Source organism: Staurois parvus, unplaced genomic scaffold (genome assembly GCF_062004578.1).
Source record: "Staurois parvus isolate SC_StPar_1 unplaced genomic scaffold, SC_StPar_1.0 ptg002256l, whole genome shotgun sequence".
NCBI classification, from domain to species: Eukaryota; Metazoa; Chordata; class Amphibia; order Anura; family Ranidae; genus Staurois; species Staurois parvus.
The window spans coordinates 35078-60131 of record NW_028320052.1 but is presented as its reverse complement, the minus strand read 5'-3'; the positions used below and the strand labels follow the sequence as shown (position 1 = coordinate 60131).

Below are 25054 nucleotides of genomic sequence, written 5' to 3'. Positions count from 1 at the left end.
GGGCTGTTCTCCACACATTGAACAAGGCATGTTTTATGGAAAGTGATATATATATAAATATATATATTTTTTTTATTTTTTTTTTTTGTTGATTGTGGGTTTATTAATACAGGAGGAATAGGACATGTTTGAATCCCACCAGTAACCAAGAGTATAGAGATTTGTGTTGAAAGCTGAAAAGATATTTGTAGCCCATTGCCAGAAAGGTTGTTTGATTTGAATTGGGAAGGTATAGATTACAGAAGGTAAGGTCAGTGGTCTTCCATGTTGTTTTAAGAATGAATGGCCTAGGGCAGTGATGATGAACCTACGGCATGCGTGCCAGAGCTGGCGCGTAGAGCCATTTCAGTGGGCACGCTATGAAGAAGAAGATGAGCGCACACAGACCGGCCATCCAGATCTTGTCCACACTATACCTCCCATCAAACTACATCTCCCACATGTCTCTGGGGCCAGAGTGGGCGTGGATGAGAGGAAGCGGCTCCCACACGGCTCTGGCTCCAGGGGTGACATATCAAGGGATGGGCGTGGATGAGAGGAAGCGGCTCCCACACTGCTCCGGGGCCAGGGGTGACGAGTTCAGTGTGGATGGGAATAGGCTGCTTGGTTGGAAGCCACACCGACACTATCGGAGGTGAGATTAAAACTACTTGCCAACTGCACTATAGCCAAAATATGGCCTTCCAGAACATGCCCCCTGTGCACCCCCAGTGATGCACACCTGGTGCTGTCAGTGATCGCTGTGTCCTATGTGTCCTTCTTCATGCTGTCACAGTGTAGAGAATGTACTGCCAATAACCAGCAGATGGGCAGATGACAGGGGAGATCTGCACTAAAAATCAGGGCACCGATTATCAGTGCCCAGCAGTGTCACCCATCAGTGCTACCCATCAAAATCTGTATCACTGAAAGCCCTGTAATTGTGTTTTTCTTTTAAGACAAAAGATGTTATCTAGTTCGGACAATTGTACAAGTTGTTTTTTCTAAACTAAAACCTCAGTATTCAGGTTTAATTGCAGTGTTGGCACTTTGGAATAATCAAGTTGGTTTTGTGTTGCAGTTTGGGCACTCGGGCTCAAAAAGGATCGCCATCACTGGCCTAGGGTGTCAGTGGGAAATTTTCAAATTGGCATGCAGAACCTTTTTCTAATGAGGATTGCTACACCTGCTTTTTTCTTAGAATTAGAAGCTATATAGATTTGGGGAAATGCTTAAAGTAATTGTAAACTTTATTTTTTTAAACATAATAAACATGTTATACTTACCTGGTCTGTGCAATGGTTTTGTACTCAGCAGACCCAATCCTCCTCTTCCTGGGTCCCCAACAGTGCTCTTGGCTCCTCCCCTCTGCTGAGTTTCCCAATGGAAAGCCACTTGCTGTGGGGACACTTGTGCAGAGTTGCTCCAGAGCCCTGATTGTTGTGTCCATTGACACACAGAGTGTGGCTCCACCCTATCTCCTGCTCCCTCCTCACTGGCTGTGATTGACAGCAGTGGGAGCCAATGGCTCCTACTGTTATCTTTGAGCCAATGAAAAGGGATAGAGCTGCTCTTCTTCACATCGCTGGGTCAAGATTGGGCTCAGGTAAGTACTGGTGAAACTCAAAAACTTAGAATATGGTGCAAAAGTTAATTTATTTCAGTAATGCTACTTAAAAGGTGAAACTAATATGAGATAGACTCATTACATGCAAAGCAAGATAGTTCAAGCTGTGATTTGTCATCATTGTGATGATTATGGCTTACAGCTCATGAAAACCCCAAATCCGCAATCTCAGAAAATGAGAATATTACATGCAATCAATAATACAAGGATTGTACATAGAACAATATCGGACCTCTGAAAAGTATAAGCATTTATATGTACTCAGTACTTGGTTTGGGCCCCTTTTGCAGCAATTACTGCCTCAATGCGGCGTGGCATGGAAGCTATCAGCCTGTGGCACTGCTGAGGTATTATAGAAGACCAGGAGGCTTCAATAGTGGCCTTCAGCTCTTCTGCATTGTTTGGTCTCATGTCTCTCATCTTTCTCTTGGCAATGCCCCATAGATTCTCTATGGGGTTCAGGTCAGGCGAGTTTGCTGGCCAATCAAGCACAGTAATCCCACGGTCATTGAACCAGGTTTTGGTGCTTTTGGCAGTGTGGGGAGGTGCCAAGTCCTGCTGGAAAATGAAGTCAACATCCCCCCATAAAGCTTGTCTGCGGAAGGAAGCATGAAGTGCTCCAAAATCCCCTGGTAGACAGCTGCGTTGACCCTGGACTTAATGAAGCACAGTGGACCAACACCAGCAGATGACATGGCTCCCCAAATCAACACAGACTGTGGAAACTTCACACTGGACTTCAAGCATCTTGCAGTGTGTGCCTCTCCATTCTTCCTCCATACTCGGGGTCCTCGGGCCTCTCCATTCTTCCTCCATACTCGGGGTCCTTGGGCCTCTCCATTCTTCCTCCATACTCGGGGTCCTTGGGCCTCTCCATTCTTCCTCCATACTCGGGGTCCTTGTGCCTCTCCATTCTTCCTCTATACTCGGGGTCCTTGGGCCTCTCCATTCTTCCTCCATACTCGGGGTCTTTGGGCTTCTCCATTTTTCCACCATACTCTGGGTCCTTGGGCCTCTCCATTCTTCCTCCATACTCGGGGTCCTTGGTTTCCAAATGAGATGCAAAAGTTGCTCTCATCAGAAAAGAGGACTTTGGACCACTGAGCAACAGACCAGGTCTGGTTTTTTTTAGCCCAGGTAAGACGCTTCTGACGTTGTTTGTTCAGGAGTGACTTGACAAGAGGAATATGACATTTGAAGCCCATGTCCAGGATCCGTCTGTGTGTGGTGGCTCTTGATGCACTGACTCCAGCCTCAATCCACTTCTTGTGAAAGTCCCCAACACTTTTGAATAGCCTTTTCCTGACAATCCTCTCCAGGCTGCGGTCATTCCTGCTGCTTGTGCATCTTTTTCTTCCACACTTTTCCCTTCCACATAACTTTCTATTAATGTGCTTTGATACAGCACTTTGGGAACATACAGCTTCTTTTGCAATTACCTTTTGAGGCTTTCCCTCCTTATGGAGGGTGTCAATGATGGTTTTCTGCACAACTGTCAGGTCAGCAGTCTTTCCCATTATTGTGATTCCTACTGAACCAGACTGAGAGACCATTTAAAGGCTCAGGAACCCTTTGCAGGTGTTATGGCTTCATTATCTGATTAGAGTGGGACACTTTGAGCCGAGAATATTGCACCTTTTCACAATATTCTCATTTTCTGAGATTGTGGATTTTGGGTTTTCATGAGCTGTAAGCCATAATCATCACAATGATGACAAATCACGGCTTGAACTATCTTGCTTTGCATGTAATGAGTCTCTCTCATATATTAGTTTCACCTTTTAAGTTGCATTACTGAAGTAAATTAACTTTTGCACAATATTCTAATTTTTTGAGTTTCACCTGTATAAGGGAGAGTTTAGAATTGAATACATTCCGGTAAAAAACCTTAAGCCTTTAAAAGCAAATGCCCTCATACCAGTTTTTCTCAGATGAGTCTTCTGTACAAAAATGATATCTGCTGTAGAATGCCTAAACCCCCTTAGCACCAGGTGTTTCTGGTGTTAGAATTAAGATCCTTGATGTTAAGAGATAAAATATGGGTGCAGAATAGAAAAAAAATGTTATACTTAGCAGTCCAGAGACTGGTTCGAGGGGTCAACTTTGTGGAGTGGCATATGAAGGTGTGTTGCTAATAGAGAGGTGGGCATGGACCTGGAGTCTGAATGAATGAAAAGGGGCACTATAGTAGGAGACCCAGGAGGACCCCACTGCTGACACAGAAACATAAAAAAGCCAGATTGGAGTTTACCAAAACTTACCTGAGGAAGCCAAAATTATTTTGGGAGAATGTGCTGTGTGAACAGATGAAACAAAATGACAGCTTTTTCAGAAAAAGAAATGAGGCCTTTAACCATTTCCCGTACTGAAGTACTGATACAGAAGTACTGCTACAGGGCAGCACGGATACACAAAGTTACGCATATATATGTGATTTTGCATCTCCAGGTAAGGGGCACATGCGCGCACCCTACCCACGCCGCCAATCACAGCCGCGTCTGTTAATCACCGGGTCCCAACAGGTGATTACACAATAGCGCCCGGTGATTGCCGAGCATCTCCAATGGGGGGAGAGAACTGATTGTAAACAAAACAGTTGTCCTCCCTGTCAGCTCGTGCACACTGCTTTGCATGGCTGTGTATGGCACAGCCATGCAAAGCAGTGTGCTCACAGTGAAGCACTAACACACAGCCCCTAGTAAAACAGCACACAGTTAACTGATCAGTGTGTTGGTGTCACTGGGGATGTCAGTGACACCAAGTTAGTTCCCCCTCAGTGTCAGAATGCCCACTACAGTCCCGCAGTCCCGAAATAAGTTGGTATATACACCACCATTTGTAAACGCTATATCTTTCATGTAAACCAATTAATTTACACGTATTGGGATTTTTTTTTAGCTAAGATATATAGCAAAACACATTTTGGCTTAAACTTATGACAAACTGTGATTCTTTAAATTGTTTTACTAGACATGTTTAATAGCAAAAATATTGTTTTTTTTCTCAAAATTGCCGGTCTATTTTTTTTTTATAGTGCAAAAAATGTAAAAAACGCACAGGTGATCAAATACCACCAAAAGAAAGCACAGTCTGTGAGAAAAAAGGACACAAATTTCATTTGGTTGCATCATTGCATGACCGTGCAATTGTCAGTTAAAATAACACAGCGCCGTAATGCAAAAAATGGCCTGATCAGGAAGGGGGGTAAATCCTCTGGAGGGCAAGGGGTTAAAGAAAAGAATACAGTCCATACAGTCAAACTTGGTGGAGGATCACTGATGTTTTGGTTTTGCTTTGCTGCTTCAGGCACTGGATGTCTTGATTGTGTGCATGGCATTATCAAATCTGAAGACTACCAAAGAATTCTGGGGAGCAATGTAGGGCCCGGTGTCAGAAAGTTGGGTCTCCATCAGCAGTCATGGGTCTTACAGCAGGACAATGACCTAAAGCACATGTCAAAAAGGTGATAGTTCAGAGGGGAAATACACATGGAGGGATTGAAGCTGCCCTGCCAAGTAGCCCCCAGAAATGGTTCCAGACAAAGTGCTGGAGAGAACTGTACTGGTTGCAGTGAGTCCAGATCTCAATAACACAGAGCACCTGTGGAGAGATCTCAGAACAGAAGCTGGGAAAAGGAACCCTTCCAATCTAAGAGCCAAAGAGTATTTGGAGAAAAAAAGAGTTGTCGAAAATTTCAGTAGAGAGGTGTAAGAAACACATTAATGGTTACAGGAAGCAATTGATTTCAGTTATTTGTTCCAAGGGGTGCGCTACCAAATATTAAATTGAGAGTGCCAATAATTTTATCCAGTCCATTTTCAGAGTTTTGTGTGAAATGTATCAGATTTTGCTTTTTGTTTCTCCACTTTTTTGTGTCATACCAATGCAAACAAACTAAAATAAACATGAGAATTCCGAAACATTTATAATTGCAACAATTTTCTGGGCGAAGTGGTGCATTATAGTAATAAATTGTGATAAATCAAATAACCACAAATAATAGCGTAACCCTAAACCAAATCAATAAATAAAATGATATATACAATATATTAATAAATTAATACATCCACCACCATGTGTGTGCAATAAATTAATCAGTGCAAAAATCATATATAGGAAGTCCACATATAATCAATTCAGAAAAGTCCATATATTGTTGAATATGATCCTCAATAAATGAAGCAATGAGATCCTCCTTCACCAATGTGATATTCAGTGCACAAAACACCCCATCAAATTGCACACTCACCACAAACTGGTGATAAACCAGCGTATCTTTAAATATCCAGCATTCCACCACTGAGCTCCAGCTTAACCTCCCTGGCGGTAGGATTATTTCAGATTTTTGGTGCTGAAAGCGGTACCATTATTTTGCATGGAAATTTGGCGTTTTATATTGTAGGCCTGTAATTCTTAGGAATAACTCACTGAAATCTGTGCGAACAAGAGCCTAGTAAACATCCCGGGTAGGAGAAAACTTGAAACATGAAATCATAAATTATAATTTAATAAATAATCATAAAAAATAATAATATAATAATAATAATAATAAATTTAATTCAATAATATAAATCAAACCAAAAACACTGAAATTTAAAATATAGCGCCAAATTTGCACATCGCTGCAAAATTGTTTTCAGTGTCTAATGACAAATTTCCCCCTCAAATCATTATCACTCAATTCTGCAAGTGGTTCTGATTTACTATCGCTGTTCTCTAGCCGGTTCTAAAACCGCTTTTGACCTAAAGTGACGCTTTTTGGTCACCATGGACGTTTCTCAATTTCCAGGCAATAAGAACAGTAAAAATGCAGGCAGGGCGCCGGACAAAGCACTCGGGACAAAATGTATGTGAAATGGTTTGATACAGTAAGGTTTTACTATGTGATTTTAGTGAATGTCACTTTTTGTCATTTTCAAATTTACCGCCGTTCCGTTCCCTGTACGTCCCAACACTCGCAGGGGACGGAACCCAGAAGACAGATGCCGGCATCCGCCGTATTACATTGCCAGGGACACTGCAGGAGGGGCATCGCGGGAGCGCAGGACAAGGTAAGTGATCGAGGGATCGCGGAGCAGCGCCACATGGTATTCCCGTGTGTAGCTCAGGGTTACCGTTTGTGGTACTGAAACTTTACCCCGAGCTACACTCAGGAATACCGCCTGGGAGGTTAAAGAAATCCTCACATTTCCAAATAGTACATGTGAATAAAAAGAATACTCACCATAGTGCAGTATCATCCATCAAATTTATTAAGATAACAAACCCCCCATTAAAACCGCACTCACAATGAGTTTGAAAATATACAGCATTTGTTAACAATCAGAGCCACATGCTCTCTCTCCAGCTTCTCACCAGCCTGCCTGCAACCAAGATGGCGATGGTGCAATCACGTGGTCCGGACATGGGAATCAGCGTGCGTGGTGATGTCACCGGCTAGCCACGCCCTAATGCGTTCCGTCATACGACTTCTTCTGAGGGAGTGGTATGCAGTGCGTGGAGCTGTCAGGAATGGACTTGCAAATAATGGTGGGACTCACCTGCCTTGTGGGCTTCAGTACCAGGGCTGGCCAGCGGGTGCTCTCAGCAATCAGAGACTCACCCCTGCAATCAGCCAAACATCTGAAGCTGATTGCAGGGGTTGTATTTAAGGAATGGCCAGACTTAAAGTCAGGGCCTTGGTGTGTGTTTTTCCATGGGCCCCTGTACCTTGTATCCTGTATTCCTGTTCCTGTCTGACTTGTTGCTGACCCTGCCTGATCCTGACCTCTGCTGACTTCTCCTGCTTGATCCCCGGCTTGTGACCCTGACCATTCTCTGCCCGACCCTCTGTACCGCGCTGCCCGTGAGTTACTGAACCCAGCTTGTGACCCCTACCACTCTCCCGCCTGTTCCTGGTATTCCGTTTGCCCATTTGCTACTGACCCGGCCTGCCTGACTACTCTTTGTATTGTATGTATTGTTATCGGTGGGTGGTTTGGTTTGTTTGCACTGTGTTTATGTTTAGTTTTGCACTGCGTTTTGTATTGTTAGTCTTAATAAATCATATTGTTTATACCATATCTGAAGCCTGAGTTTCCCTGTGTCAGTCCACACCCCTCTGGTCATACCTGGAGCCCTGACATTAGCGTGCTCTTAAAGAGCCGCCTCCTTTCTAATTGGCCCAATCAATAAAACACCTGAAGGTGTAATTCCATTAGTATGCACAATCCAATGTATATACAAAGGACTACCTCATTACAACAGCACCATCTTGTATGCAAATAGTATAGTAACAGTGCAATATCAATACATATAAATGGAATAACAATCAACATAATTATAACCACAATTATACATTAAATGCTATAATAAAATACATTAATAAAATACATAAATCAATGAGATAAACTAATTAAATAAAATTAAAATAAAATAAAATTATGCATCACTAATGAAACAATTTAAGTCTAGTTCAACATTCAATCCCTTGGGAGATAAAGCTTCAGTTAAATATATCCATTTGGTTTCACATTTTGATAGCTCCCTAATTCTGTTAGATCCCATCCAAGCTTTAGGAATAGATTCTATGGCACAAAATGTTATATTAGTTGGATCACAATTATGATGTTTCTTAAAGTGTAAGGATACACTGTGGTACTTATAACCCTTACTACTATTCCTCAAATGTTCAAGAACCCTGACCTTAAACTGTCTCTTAATTTAATTCATTTACGCTGGAGAGAGAGCATGTGGCTCTGATTGTTAACAAATGCTGTATATTTTCAAACTCATTGTGAGTGCGGTTTTAATGGAGGGTTTGTTATCTTAATAAATTTGCTGGATGATACTGCACAATGACGAGTATTCTTTTTATTCATTCAAATGTGAGGATTTCTTTAAGCTGGAGCTCAGTGGTGGAATGCTGGATATTTAAAGATATGCTGGTTTATCACCAGTTTGTGGTGAGTGTGCAATTTGATGGGGTGTTTTGTGCACTGAATATCACATTGGTGAAGGAGGATCTCATTGCTTCATTTATTGAGGATCATATTCAACAATATATGGACTTTTCTGAATGGATTATATGTGGACTTCCTATATATGATTTTTGCACTGATTAATTTATTGCACACACATGGTGGTGGATATATTAATTTATTAATATATTGTATATATCATTTTATTTATTTATTGATTTGGTTTAGGGTTGCGCTATTATTTGTGGTTATTTGGTTTATCACAATGTATTATTATTTACAGTGTATTATTATTCATAGCAGCACACAATGCTTATATTTACAATTTAAACACAATGGCGCGATGATGTTAGTGTAAAGGTGTCTTTTGTGTAGTTTCTAATAGACACCGAGGGTGAATGACCTATTTGAAGATGTGCATTACCTGACAGAAATGCAAGGGTGCCAATATTTTTTTGCCCATGACTGTATAGAGCCATAACAGGGTGATAAATAGGTTCAATATAATAAATTATTATTATTATTATTATACAGTATTTATAAAGCGCCAATGGTTCGCTCAGCGCTGTACATTAAATCATTTTATTTTAATAGAAACTCTTATTAAGATCACCCAGAAATAATGTACCTCGTTTATAGATCCACATCAATTTCAGAGTTTCACAAATTAGTAAATCTATTGTACTCCATAGAATTTGGAATTGATTGGATAGACGTAGTACAGAATGCTATTGGGTCATTCATATGGTATTGTGAAAAATGTTTAGATAGACTATTTTTTTAGAAGTTTGTGTGTATACTGAACCTGTGTTATTTAGACGTTTCCATAACATTTGCATATTACGTACAACATATTGTAGACCACAGGGGCATTCTATAATATACTGTAGATAACATATTGCGCACTGAAGTCTAGAAACAATTCAATCAACTAACTATTACCATTAGCTGTGGATGTAAATGAGGTTTTACCATGTGTAATTGAAAACATAGACATCTACTATAACCACATCTATAAATCTCACAGATGCCAGTGAAACCCTGACAGGGGCTCTAATCCCTCTCCAATCTATTCAAAACCATAAAAATTGCCTTAAGGTTTACAATAATATAAAACCAACTTAATTATGTCATGAAAAGCAAATGTTAATAAAGGAAGAAGACATATAATAAATAACTTCTCCAAAGTTTGGTGATCCATCCGCAATGCTGAGATCAGATTACCATGACCTGAAGATGCAGGTAAAATGCTACATAACAATGTCCTTTCAACTCCTTTTACCCTCCATAGAGGTTGGAGGCAAGGCTGTCCCCTCTCTACAGGTTTCTTTGCACTGGCTATGGAACCTCTGGCCTAATATTCATGATTTTTGGGTGGAGTCATTGGAAAATATACTATCTTTGTATGCAGATGATGTGTTGCTGTATTTGACTGATGTGCAGTTCTCCTTGATGGCCACCCTACAGACCTTTAATAATTTCAAGCATTACCCTTGTATTAAGATAACTTGGTTCGAGTCCACCCTGTTGCCCTGGATAGACATGCATCCATGCTGACCTGCTCTACATTTACAGAATTCAGGAAATATCAACTGGTACCTAATTCCTGAATTCTGGTACTCGCGTACCTCTCTATGGAACAGCCCTATGCTTATTCTTTATGGTTAAATATTTTTTATTAAAAGATTTTCAACATGACATTATATGGTACATTGATGTGGTTCACAATAGGTACATCAAGGTATATAGATAGTAGATTCTCCACCAAGTGGCTAGGGGCAGCAAAGAGGTAGGCCTGTTTACCTGAGAGGTATTCTTGGAGTGGTGTGAACCAAGGTTAAGTAAACTATTCTACATAAAGTGGGTGAGGGGTAGGAGAAGGGAGAGAGGGAAAGGGGGAGGGGGGGAAGGGTAACTGGGGGGAGAAGAACTGGACACCAGTCAATTGCATATTTTTAGTATGGTATGGTTATATGGATATCAGTTTATAGTACAATTGGGTTTTTTTAACCATCGAGACCATTGGTACTTGAATTTTTGGTATGAGGAATTGTGAAAGGCTGATCTTTTTTCCATCTCTCATTGGAGATTAAGGTCAGTAAGGAGATTTGTAAGAGAGGGAGTTTTGGATGATTTCCACAGTTTAGCAATGTTGGTTTTGGCGGCTGTTAATGTATGGGTGATGATGGTGTGGGAGTCGGCAGGAAATTTATCAATTCCTATGTGTAGGAGTGCAAGAGCTGGGTTCGGTGTCACTGGGGCTCCAGTGACTGAAGAGAGCAATTGGAATACTTTGTTTCAGTAAGATTTGAGCGATTTACAAGCCCATAGTATGTGGAAAGTGGATCCTACTTCTCCGCATTGTCTCCAACAGTTGGGGGAATGTTGAGAGTAGAATAGGGAGAGTTTAGCAGGAGTTAAATACCATTGCTGTAGAATTTTCATGTATGATTCCCAGTGGGAGCCACTCTGGAGGCTTTGTAGGTGATAGAGAAGGTTCTTTCCCTTGTGTGTGGTTGTATCAGTCGTGCAAAGGTAGTCTCACAGGAGGTTAGGGAAGTCGTTTTTAGAGTGTAGTGAGCATTGGTTATGAGCAAGTAGAAGGTTGATATTCCTTTTTTTGGGTAGTGTGGTTTTGTAAGAAGTTGAGTGCAGTGGTAAGAATTGCTATTGTATGTGGAATGTTGATTTTTTGCAGAGAGTGCGCTACACGCAGGTAAGTGAAGGATTCCATATTAGGGAGTTGAAATTTTTCTTGAAGTGTTGAGAAGAGGTCTAGTTTATTGTTTGTATAGATGTCTCGAATGTGTGAGATGCCTTGGTTTTCCCACTGTAGTAGGTTTAGAGCAGGAGTGATGTATCGTAGAGCTGTAATTGGGATAGGAATTTGTCTGGTATCTGTTTCATTGAGTGTTAGAAGATCATGCCAGGCTTGAAGGGAGGCTCCTGTGCATGGATGGTTGGATATGATTTGGTGATGCAAAGTTTGTGGTAGGAACAGCATTTTATCAGGTGTAGGTGGGAGGTAAGGGGTCGTTTCCATGGTGGACCATGTTTTTTCAGTAGTTGGGTGCCACCAGAAATAGATCTGGTCTAATAGCGAGGCGTGGTAGTATGATTTTAGATGAGGAAGACCTGCTCCTGCTCTGTATGTTGGGCGTATTAATAGGTTTGAAGTGCATTTGGGTCTTTTCGAGTTCCACATGAATTTGGTAAGAGTTGTTTGTAATTTGGAGAAGAAGATATTGGGAACTCGAATGGGGAGAGTGCGGAATATGTAAAGGATCTTGAATAATATACACATTTTTAAAGTTGCCACTCTCCCCAGTGTTGATAGGGTTGATGTGTGTAGGTTTTTGAGTTCCTGACGGATGGATTCAAGTAGCGTTTTATAATTAGTGCAGTATAGTTGGTCAGTTGTGGTGGTGAGTTTGATCCCCAAGTAGGGGATGCTTTGTTGTTCCCAGGAGAACGGGAAGTGTTTGGTTAGTAGTTTTTGGGTTTTCTCTGGTGTGTAGAGATTTAATATAGAGGATTTGGGCTTGTTGAGTTTATAATATGAGACTTTTGAGTAGTTGTGGAGATGTACGTGGATCATTTGGAGAGATTTGAAGGGGTTGGTAAGCATCAGAATGATGTCGTCAGCGAAAAGGCTAATTTTGTGCTCTTTTTTGAGCTGTGTAATGCCTGAGAATGCTGGGTCATCTCTAAGTTTGGATGCTAGGGGTTCGATAAGTAAAGCAAAAATTATGGGAGACAGGGGGCAGCCTTGTCTAGTGTCATTGGATATATGAAAGGTTTGAGAAAGTGTGCCGTTAGTTAGAACTCTGGCTGAAGGGTTGGAGTAAAGGGATAGAATGGCCGATAACATCCAGTCTGTGATACCAAATTTTTGAAGTGTGAGTTTCATGAATTGCCAATGTATCCAATCGAATGCTTTTTCAGCATCTAGAGATAGGAGTAAGGAAGGTTGTCTGGTGGTTTCAAGTTTATGTATAAGTGATATAAGTCTTCTGGTGGCGTCTGGTGCTTGTCGACCAGGGATAAATCCCACTTGTTCTGGGTGGATTAACGTAGGGAGGTGGGGGAGTAACCTCTGGGCAATTATTTTGGCATAGAGTTTGATGTCCGTATTTAACAGTGAGATTGGTCTGTAATTCTGGAATATTTGGTGGTTTTTACCAGGTTTGGGAATAGTTGTGATTATAGATTGTAGCATCCCCTTGGGGAATTGTCCTGAGGAGGCAGCATGGTTAAAAAGAGCGGACAACCATGGAGCAAGGTTGGGGGCATATATTTTATAGTATTCGTTTGTGAAACCGTCATTTCCTGGAGATTTGTGGAGAGGTAACGTTTTTATGGTTTTCTCTATTTCTGTGGAAGATATCAGTGCAGATATCTACTTGAGTTGTGCAGTGGTGAGTTGGGGAAGATTAGTGGTTGCCAGGAAATTGAGTATGGATGCGGTAGTCGGTTGGGTTGTGTCCGGGTCAGGGGCGGACTGACCATTTGGAATCTGCCCGGGGTCAGTAGGGGGCTCCATGAGATGCCCCTGGTACCTTTTTCATAGGCTTTTTTGAGTATGGGTAAGGACACAGGGGTCCCATGATCCCCAATTGCCCGGGGGCCCCATGAGTTGTCAGTCCGCCCCTGGTCCGGGTCGTCTTTAATATTATATAGGTTTTGCTAATAATTTGCAAAAGCATTAGCTATGTCTTGTGGATTTGTAAGTGAGGTGTGAGTGGAGGGGTGTTGGATTGAAGTGATCTTGGATTTAAGCCGTCTTTGTTTAATTATTTTAATGAGGAGTGAGTTTGCCTTATTATTTAGGAATAGAATTGTGACTTTGTCTTTTGAAGGTTGAGGTCATATTTGTGGAGTAATAGTAGTCTCAGTTTATTTCTGTCTGCCATTAAAGAGTTAGAGGTAGAGGCATTTGGGTTCTTTTTATTCATTTATTTTTCTGGAATTTATAAGTTGGTCAATTTGTTAGAATCGTTGTTTATTAAGTCGGGAGTTTAATTGTATAAGAGTACCCCTTATGTAAGCTTTGTATGCGGGCCATAGAGTAGTTATAGAAATGTCCGGTGTATGATTGTAATCGAAGAAGTGGTTGTGTGCTTCCAGTAGGTATTTTTGGTTTTCTGAGTTTTTGAGAATTGTAGAGTTCAGTCTCCATATAGGAGGAATTGTAGAGCGTTGATTGTCGTCTAAAGTTATGTTGATTGGAGCATGGTCCGACCAGGTTATGGTTCCGATTTTGGATGATATTGCATGTTGTAGTGTCCATTTATCCGTGATAAAAAAGTCAATTCTGGAATAAGATAGGTGAGCAGGGGAGAAGTAGGTGTAGTCTTTTTCGTCGCCGTGTTGACATCTCCAGATGTCATAGAGGTCGTGGTCGTTTAGGAATCGGTTGAAATTTTGTTTTGGGGATCTTCTGTTAGAGGATGAGTCTAGGAGTGGGTTGACAACCAGGTTAAAGTCCCCACCAATGAGAAGTCTGCCTTGTTTTTGGGCAGAGATGGTGGCATAGAGATGTGGAAGAATTGGAGTTGGTTATTGTTGGGGCCATAAACGTTCACCAGAGTGTAGGGAATGTCATTTATGTGGCAAATTAGAACGTGGTATCGGCCTTGCGGGTCAGCTAATTCGGATATGTAACGGAACTGAACAGAGTCCTTTATAGCTGTAATGACACTGTTGTTTTTTTTTTTTTTGGAGTTGGAAGCCATAAAGATGTGTGAGAAGCAGTGTAATTGTAGTTTAGGGGCCATGGTTGTTGCAAAATGCGTTTCTTGTAAAAAGAGGATGTCGGGTTGAAGCTTTCGAGTTTCTTTTTGAAGCATCAGTCTCTTAAAGGGTGAATTTAATCCCCGAACATTGAATGATGTTATATTAATCATAAGGCGATTCTGAGGTTTGTGGAAGGGTCAAGGTGTTGCTTGAGAAGGGTGTGGATGGAAGATGAAAGCCGTGTGGCAGCGAGTTTTGAGATTGTGAAGGTGTGTTCTTGGTTCGATCGACGGATTAAGACGGGTATTCCATAAAGTTTTGTGAATTTCAGATGAAGGAATGGTGTAGTTGATCGACTGGTGAGTTCGGTGGAAGAGGAAGGGAAGAGGGTGGAACAAGATAAAAAAGGCCTGCATAGAACGCAAGCAACATAAATAGCAAAATGGCTACTTCAAAACTGGGGGGTTTGGGAAGGCTTTGACCGTAAAAAAGGTCATGCCAAACATTATCTGATAACCAAAATATTTTTTAGATAGGACCGATCGCCAGAGATTAGTGGGATGTGGTGTAGCACCCAAGGTGGAGCGTTGAAAGTATATGAATAGGGAGTGTATAGTCAGCGTCATTCTGCCTCCATTTGTTGGAGATTAGTGTGATTGGGGTGTGGAGGATCTGTAGGTAGTATGTTCCATGCCTTCAGTAAATCCAGGCCCGCTTCTAGGTTTTTAATTGTGAATATTTTACCATGTTGTTTAACGGTAAGTTTAGTTGGAAACCCCCATTGGTAGTTTATACCGTGGTTTCATAAAGCTTTGGTGATAGTGATCATCTTTTCACGGTTAAGGAGCGTAGCCTTGGATAGGTCCGCAAATAGCCGGATATTGGCGTGTGATGGCGGGAGTGAGTGCGGATTTCTGGCTGCTGACATAATTTTTTCCTTGATATGATAGAAGTGTATGCGTGCCAGAACATCCCTTGGGATTGTTGCAGCTAGAAATGACGGTTTGGGTAGTCGGTGAGCCCTGTCTATGGCTAGCTCCAAATCTGATGCAGACGGGATGAGGTATTTTACATACTGCTGTATACAGTTGTGGCCAAAATTATTCAACCCCCACTGAAATTGAGTGTTTTGGCCAGTTTGACATTGCTTTTGATCATTCAGTCATCTTGCTTACATTTACATTAAAGAGGCACTTGTAGGTCAGACAAATATAACATAACAGTTATAATGAAATAACCACAAATGTCTTTTCTGTGCTCACAGCATTATCAGTTTTATTCAACCCCCAAGTGACATTCAATCTTAGTACTTAGTACAGCATCCTTTTACAGTTATAACAGCTTTTAAACGTGAAGCATAGCTTGACACAAGTGTCTTGCAGCGATCTACGGGTATCTTCGCCCATTCTTCATGGGCAAAGGCCTCCAGTTCAGTCACATTCTTAGGCTTGCGCACTGCAACTGCTTTCTTTAAGTCCCACCAGAGGTTCTCAATCGGATTTAAGTCTGGTGACTGCGATGGCCACTCCAAAATGTTCCAGCCTTTCCTCTGCAACCATGCTCTAGTGGACTTGGAGGTATGCTTGGGATCATTGTCCTGTTGAAAGGTCCAACGTCTCCCAAGCCTCAGGTGTGTGACGGACTGCATCACGTTTCCATCCAATATCTCCTGGTACTGAAGAGAATTCATGGTACCTTGCACACGCTGAAGCTTCCCTGTACCTGCAGAAGCAAAACAGCCCCAAAGCATGATTGACCCTCCACCATGCTTCACAGTAGGCAAGGTGTTCTTTTCATCATAGGCCTTGTTCTTCCTCCTCCAAACATAGCGTTGATCCATGGGCCCAAACAGTTCTAATTTTGTTTCATCAGTCCACAGAACACTATCCCACAACTTTTGTGGTTTGTCCACATGGCTTTTGGCATACTGCAGTCGACTCTTCTTATTCTTTGGAGACAGCAAGGGGGTACGCCTGGGAGTTCTGGCACGGAGGCCTTCATTACGCAGTGTGCGTCTTATTGTCTGGGCTGAAACTTCTGTACCCACATCTGACAAATCTTTTCTCAGTTCCTCAGCAGTCACACGGGGACTTCTCTCCACTCTACGCTTCAGGTAGCGCACAGCAGTCGAAGTCAGCATCTTCTTTCTGCCACGACCAGGTAGCGTTTCAACAGTGCCCTTTGCCTTGAATTTGCGAATGATGCTTCCTAAGGTGTCTCTTGGTATGTTTAACATCTTTGCAATCTTCTTATAGCCATTGCCCTTCCTGTGAAGAGAAATCACCTCTTCTCTTGTCTTCCTGGACCATTCTCTTGCCTTCACCATGTTTGTAACCACACCAGTAAATGTCTAGAAGGAGCTGAGTATCACAGTCATTTTAAAGCTGCCTAATTGGTGCTTATTATGCTTGATTGCTGCTCGGTGACATCCACAGGTGTTTTCAATACCTGATGGAAAGCACCTGTATGAACCTCTGTTCTTCAGAGTGGTAGTCTTTAAGGGGTTGAATAATTGTGGCAATGAAGAAACCACATAAGAACCATTTACTACTGTATTACATAAACAATTGATGTCATTTTAGTTGCATTTGGGTAGTTACAACGTCCTTGTAGGATTTGATTCTGAATACAATTCCAAATGTACACTATAGTCCCTAAACCCCTTTACAGCATTGGGGGTTGAATAATTTTGGCCACAACTGTATAGGATAGTAATGCCTCATTAGAAATGTTTTCAGGAATACCTCTGAATTTGATGTTGTTTCGTCGTGATCGACCTTCTAGATCTGCTAGCTTCAGATTTATTTGTTCAATCTCGGTTGTGTGGTCAGTATGCGCGTCAATCAGATCGTTATGCGCTACAATTATGTCTTCCATTTTGGATTCAATATGTTGTAATCTACACTCATGTTTTTGGACCACGGATGTAATCTGAACTAATGACTGTAGGTTGCTCTGTAGGGTCTGCCTAAGTGATAATAGCTTGTTTTTCATGCTTCTCTCCGTGAGCGGCTGGTCTGATGCAGGGAACGTTTCCATCCCTGGTATGTCAGTGTTGAAGTGAGGGGGTGGTTGACTGAGGGTCTGGTGGTCAGTTGTGGGGTCTATGTTCAGTCGTGGCTTGGACTTAACAGGGCTGCGCATAGTAGGGGACAGAAGAGGAGAAGACTCACCAGGGTCCCTAGGGTATAGTGGATAGTGTAGCCTGGCATCCATGGGCTGAGCTGTGTGATCCCCCTCATGACTGCCGCAGTTCTCAGTGCTGCCACCGGCGCTATCTTGGAATCCGGCCGTGACAGGGGAGAAGAAGTCAGTGAGTTTCCCTGGTGATCCAGGGGTTTTGTGGCAGCGTGGCATGGGTATTGAGGTAAGTATACCTCTTATCTTACTCCCTGGGATAGTGGTGTCCCTCGGTGCCGGTGTGTGCCGCGTCAGCTCTGGCGGGTGGACGGAGTGGAGTTCAACTTGTGGCCATCCAGGAGCCGGTCGCGCATGCACCCCTTATGCTTATTCTTTAACTATTCACCCTGACCCTTTTGTCTGGTAGAGAGTGGGTAACCAACTTTTCCAAGTGGGTAAACTCCATACCAATAATTCTCTGAAAGAGGACTATGGGCTTCCAAACCAGAGTTTCTTCTAATATCTCCACCTTAGGCATACTGTTAGAGTTTGATTTCTTCACTCACTATCTCTCCAGCAGTATCCCCTTGAATCTCTGAGAACGCCTGGTCTCCAAAAACAAATTTCTTCTATATATGCCCTCTTCTTAACTCATCATGGCCTCTAAGATCTCTGTTCCAAAAGTGGATGAGCCATATACCAGCTATATCAGAGGAAGAGTGAGAGGACGGGGTGACTTGATACATTCATTTGATGATCTCTGCTAGAGACAAATTTGTCCTATTGAAATTTCCCCATAGAATATAATATTACAGTCCCCAGAAGTTACATCCTATCAACCCAGCCCTTTCTCCTCTTTGTAATAAATATCAAAGTGACACCGGTACCTTCTATCATATGATATGGCACTGTTGCTTGGTTTTTTAAAACAGGTTGCGAAAAAGTTGGCAGTGGTATCGGCCCACCCCTAAAACCCTTTTGTGCTATTACTGGGTATTCATAACAATCTTTGTATTCAAAAGCATAACAAACTTCTAATTCTTTATGTATTTTATTATTATAGATGGGAGATCCTGCTCAAATAGAAACGCCCTACCCCTCCATCTTATAATGACTGGTGTTCTGCTCTCTATGTATCATTTGCTGTATATGATGAGAGATTGTCCAACTAAGCATGATAAAATCTGGCCCACATGGATAAACTCTACCTGATCTTGCCCCTCACCTCCCCCTTTTTATTTATAATGCTAAGTTTATCTATGAATGTAATGGTGATATTTCTCATCTGTGTTTTGCTGTATTGACTGTTATGTGATATAATCTCATGAGGACTCTGTATGTCGCATGTCTTCCATTTTGCTACCTTCCTGTGCTGTAACGGAGATGTGGTACTGTTTCTTGTACAAGGTTATTTTGTAACCATGAAAAATGTTTAATATATTTTTACTGTGGAAAAAATACTAAATAATGAATGTTGATATTGTCATCCTATAGAGTGACTTACCTCTTCCAAAATTGTCCCCTTCCAGTTCATAGGCCTGAACCTCGACATCCACCAACACAACGCTCACCTCAGGACTAACCCTAAATTTAATTTCTTGACTGGTAAATGATTGTCCGAATGGGGTAACCATGGCTTCTCTAAACACATATTTACCTATGAAGTTCTCCTCTGTAAAGCAAAAATAGACAGTTTATATCTGATCGTGACTGACAAGTATAAGAAGACAAAATGATGTGTGGTCAGGGGATGGTATACTGTACATAGGAAACAAGGCTGGACATGGCTAGAGCTGGGATACAAAGAGAACGATGCTATACCTGCCTAGACTAATATACTGATTTGTAAGGCAGCCCAGCTGAGGATCATAAGGAGCATTTCCCAAACAAACAATGAAAAAAATAGAAGTAGGGTTATCAAGGAAAATGGTTGTAATCCTGCCTAGATTAGTGTATGGACAGAAGGCAGTTTAGGCCATAACACCATGGACCAACTGATTATAGTAGGGACTAATGAAAATGGATGAAAGGAACAAGACTAAGACTAGTACTCAAGAATATAATATTAGGCAAAGATACAACCTGTATGGGGTTACTGTGTCCGGGGTGAATACTGGGTGTAGATGGTCTTAGATAAAAACCAGACTGCTAGTATATAATGCTGAGCAGGAAATGGACTAGGACACAGGGACTCAGTACACAGAGAGCAGTTCTGCACATAGATAACAATGATACTTGTACAGAAATTATCGGGGATAGGTAGGGTGAGAACATGCACCAACAGTGGTGAACATGACTGTGGGTGTCATAAAAATGTCCCCCATGAGCACAGCAGGTATGTAGAGCTGGGAACTCTGTGTAGGGATGGTGGAACTCCTCATAATAGGCACAGCAGATATGCAGACCCTGGATCTCAGGGCAGGTATTGTGAGAACTCCTCATAGTCACCACTACAAGTTTGCATACCTGGGAACCATGGAATGGCCCTTACACTTGGACTAGTACATTTACATCTGAACACTGTGCGGACAAGTTTAATTTGTTGTTAAAATATCCTTACAGTTTACATTTTTTGGCATGTTACCTTTTCTCTTGATGGAAATGTCAATGTACAACAGGGAAAACAAACTGTCATACTCATCCTGCAAGAAGAACATTAAAGAAATATTTCATAAATACATATTTTCCGGATACGCAATTCCAAATAGTCCAACTGATATTGTCTGATATCTGGAGATCAATGAGCCCCTCTTATTACAAATGGCTTCCCATGATACCGGCCTGTCATCACTAGGGATATGTTTCAGGTTCAGCGCTATCACGGGTTTGCAGTGAATCCTGCATGTTTGAGGTTCACCAGCCTGGAGAACTAATGCAATTCTTTGTCATTATAATGCACTGCTCAGGCTTTGAACTTAGGTCAGCTGGCTTAGAAGGACCAATCCTGGAGGCTTTGTTATGTGCCAGCCCCCTCATTATTCCCCTGCCCTTCGGAAGATTTGCCCCCCTTCATGACCAGGCCATTTTTTGGTATGAGGCAATACTCTACTTTAACTGACATTTGCGCAGTCATGCAACGCTGTACACAAGCAAAAATTATATCTTTTCACACATATAGATCTTTATTTTGTTGGTATTTGATCACCACTGGGATTTTTTAATATAAAAGAAAAAAGGACAAAAATTTAAAAAATGTAAAGATGTTTAACTTTTTGTTATAAAACATATAAAAAATTGGGGGAAAATGTCTGTGCGTCAACACCGGGCCGGCCTCTCGGCTCTTCTGTGCAGCAGAACCTGCTCCTCGGTCCTACCTGTTCCTCTGTCCTACCTGCTCCTCGGTCCAGCGGTGTCCTCACCGTCTTCTCTCCCCGATGCCGGCATCTTTAGTGTGGGCACCCGGCTGTGTACAGCCGGAGGCCCACTGCACATGTGCGAGAAGCGATGCACTTTGTGAATGGCCCCGTAGTCTTCTGGGACCTGTAATGTGTCCCAGAAGACTACAGGGAGGGAGGGAGGGAGGAAAATTCAGCGGAAGTGGGAGGAGGTACCTGTCAAATTCAGGTACCCGCTCACCAAAGGTCTGCAGTCTCTGGTCATCTCCTGTACTATGTCCGCAGTCTCTGGTCATCTCCTGTACTGTGTCCGCAGTCTCTGGTCATCCCCTGTAATATGTCTGCAGTCTCTGGTCATCCCCTGTACTGTGTCCGCAGTCTCTGGTCATCTCTTGTACTATATCCGCAGTCTCTGGTCATCTCTTGTACTATGTCCTCAGTCTCTGGTCATCCCCTGTACTATGTCCGCAGTCTCTGGTCATCTCTTGTACTATGTCCGCAGTCTCTGGTCATCTCCTGTACTATGTCCGCAGTCTCTAGTCATCTCTTGTACTATGTCCGCAGTCTCTGGTCATCTCCTGTAGTATGTCCGCAGTCTCTGGTCATCTCCTGTAGTATGTCCACAGTCTCTGGTCATCTCCTGTAGTATGTCCGCAGTCTCTGGTCATCTCCTGTAGTATGTCCACAGTCTCTGGTCATCTCCTGTACTGTGTCCGCAGTCTCTGGTCATCTTCTGTAGTATCTCTGCAGTTTCTGGTCATCCCCTGTACTGTGTCCGCAGCATACTCTGCACTCATCTCTTAAAGGGGACAAGTAGGAATCATATAAAAACAAGATCTTTATGCCACATATTCAGTCCAGAGGTGACAAGTCCAGAGGTGAGTTAGGAAGTTTAGCACCAGATGGTTTGAACAAGGATTTTGATTTATCCTGCTTTATCAGTGACATTTAGGTTTGGATAATACGTACATATATGATAGGATGATATATTTTTTGGTTTTAAGTATGTAGAACATGTGAGTGGGGGAGAGTACTTTTTACATTCAGTATGAATTTAAAACAGGTGCAGACCTGTATATTGAGTGTGAGGGATTCTTTCTGCACCATTTAAAATGTTTATTTTAATAAATATATATTTTTTTATTATCTTTTTATTAATTTTTTTATTTTTTTTTTAATTATTTTTATTTTTAATTAAATTATTTGTTGATTTTATATAATTATTATTTGTTTAATGGTATCATTATTTGTTATTTATGCCATTTTTTAATTGGCACACTTATTTTAAATCGTTATATGTATTATTAAAAAGATTGTAATGCATAGTAAAAGAAGAGGTTGTTTAAATACAGGCAGTCCGATGAGTCATATGCAAAGTATCTTTCCGAGATAGTAGCGTAGTAATTGAAACAAATGTGTCAAAAGGAAGGAGAGTTTGTTCTTCCAATTGACCCCAAAAACATGGCCGCCTCCAGTACATCTACGGGAAAATGGAGGACGGGATATATATAAGCTGGCAATGGATGAGTGATTGACCTATCACAACCCCCTGATGAAGCCACGTAATTGGAGGCGTAACGCGTAGGGGAGGGCTACGTCATCACTCGGAGAGGAGCTGCACAACACGATAGACGGCAGGTGTATGACTCAGAGGCCAGCAGAGGATTTCCAATGGGATATTGCGTTATTTAAACCTGTATAATGTGAGTTTAATACTTGGATGGTGGGAATAAAAAGTTTTAAAAGGTAAAGCACTATGTCCTCTATTTCTTCCTGCATGCGGAGTAACACAAGGAGAGGATAATTAGGAGGTCTGAGATAACAAAAGGAGTGTGTAATCCCTGAGGAGATAATCAGCCACCAGAGGATACATCCATTACTCCTAAAGGAAGGATCTCCCAATTTTACCAGCAAAAGTATATGTCCAGCAGGTTCCAGGGAAAGTGAACCGAAAGTGTGTATAGCCTAATTGTAGGCATCAAAGGAGGTGAGCGCACATCTTCACTATTTGAAGGATTCACAAAAGTCACAAATTGAAGAACAACAAGCACCAAGTCACTATATATAAACAATTGTTTATTCAATGGGACTATTATTTTGATGATGTTTGGATTCATACTAATCACTACTAATTATTTATGAGAATTTGGTTATTTTTATAAATAACCTTAACCTGCAGTCCAGTGGGAGAAGACTGGTGCACCTGTGCGAAATGTTCCGCCACTAGAGTGCGGTCTTGGTGATTACAGATACTATTGATATGTTCACCCATTCGGACTCTAAATGGGCATTTGGTTTTACCTACATAAATTTATTGCAAGGACAGCATAGCATGTAGATCACTCTAGTAGTTGTACAATTAGCAAAATGTTTTATATGGAACTTTTTGGTTCCAGTAGCGTCTGTGAATATATCTGTGCGGTCCACACCGGCAGTGACACGCTGTTCCTTCCTGCGCACTCTGCCTGGATTCATTTATGGTCTCCCACGCTACCACCAACGGAACTTCCATCCGGCCAAGCAGCTGCAGGCTCTGTAAATACTCCTGATACCTCAGGAAAACCAAATGGCTCCGCTGCATACTCTGCAATTATCATGAGGAAAGCTGTGCATACATATCCCTGACTTTTCAGGTGGATCGAACCACACCGCTGCATACTCTGCACTCATGAATGGAAGGTTTGACGCTACTTATCCCTAAAGGGCAACCTTTGAATTGTTATTTGCATGCATATGATATACCATTCTGGTTAAACCAGCCAGCAGCCATGGCCATTCCTTCACCTTGTTATATTGTGGGACTACATCCCCTCCATTATGTGGGATAGTGAGTGGGGAGACCTTCTCAGCAGCTCTATGTTATATAATATATGGCCTCCTAGATTGTAAGCTCGAAAGAGCAGGGCCCTCGAACCCCTCGTGTATCACATTGTATTGGTATTGTTCTGTCACATGTTCTGTCCCCCTTTGTAATGTACAGCGCTGAGCGAACTATTGGCGCTTTATAAATACTGTATAATAATAATAATAATAATAATCTAAGCCAGTAACTAGCACTATGGTCATCACTTGACCCAGTTAGCTGGAAATATATGAAAGTCATTATACAACAAATCTAACTGTGTTTATCATCATCATTATCTCTGTGCTGATTATTATTCAATACATCTGCAGTATGTTTATGATGAGGCCCTACCACCAAGGGGACTATGATGGTATTACCATCTTTATTTGATTATCACTGGAGGAGCTGCCTTTATCCCAGAGGACTCTGGAATCCGTTCCTTTATACAAGAAGACCCCATCCTTACCTACCATCTGGAAGAATATATTATATTATATCATATTTCATTTCTTGTGTCTCTCCCTCTGTCACTATTTCCTGTTCACAAGGAAGTCTGATTGAGGAGACTATTCCCTGGCATTAGAATTATTGTTATGATATTATCTTTTGCATGCATATTGATGGTCTTCAATTTTCCATAGATTTATCATACGGCTCTCCTGTCCTCATTTTCCTCTCGGGACTTGGCACGGCACTCTAACACAGGTATCGGGATTTCCTACTGCATGGAGTAACCATGGTCTATCAGGTCATCTCCATCCTTCATCTTTCCTGTTGGTGGTGGTGAGGTCTATCCATTTATGTCTATATAGGTTGTTCACTAAGAATTAGCCGCAGTTTGTCCTCATTGGGACTTCTTGACCTTAGGGATTTCTTTCCCCTGGTCTCCCTTCTCCTGTTCTTTCCATGGTGTTATTGGTTCTGAGTAAAGATGAGCGAAGTATTCAAAAATTCGATTCGACTGATTCGGCGAATTCATGGAAAATTTTTGATTCGAGTCGAATATATTCGCTGCGAATTTAACTTATAAAAGGGTGTTTCTAGGCTTCAGAGAGCCTTTATATTAGTGCAGAACACTGTACCTTTAATTTAAATGCCCTTGGAGTCTGCTGGGGAAGAGAAATAATACTGACAGTCAGTATGACATGCAGATGAGTGCCGTTGATCTTAGAATCACCGCACACTTCACTCATTTGGGCAGTCACGGGGCCAAAACCAGAGTATGGAGCCACAGTGTGGCGGTGGAGGCAGCAGCAATGGGAGGCCATACAGCACCCTATGACAAAAATGGAAACCACCAGCAGTGTGAGGAGACCTGAAAGTGGCACATGGCAGAGTGTGGCGATGGAGACAGCAGCAATGGGAGGCCCATGACACACTCTGGACCTGGCAGCAGCATGAGGAGGCGGTACAGGGGCCCATGACAGATTACGGGCCTGGCAGCAGCATGAGG

At 41.9% G+C, this 25054-nt stretch overlaps 1 protein-coding gene across 1 annotated transcript in view; it reads right to left on the bottom strand.

Moving 5' to 3' along the window:
- LOC149431453 (proteinase-activated receptor 1-like) overlaps positions 1–25054 on the bottom strand; it is an 86117-nt gene that overhangs the window by 29679 nt on the left and 31384 nt on the right. Inside the window, exons 4-5 of the mRNA XM_089665591.1 lie at positions 20006–20063; positions 18926–19093 (exon numbers count right to left, since the gene is read on the bottom strand). Of these exons, the coding sequence (XP_089521717.1) occupies positions 18926–19093; positions 20006–20063 (226 nt within the window). The remainder of the gene's footprint in view (positions 1–18925; positions 19094–20005; positions 20064–25054) is intronic.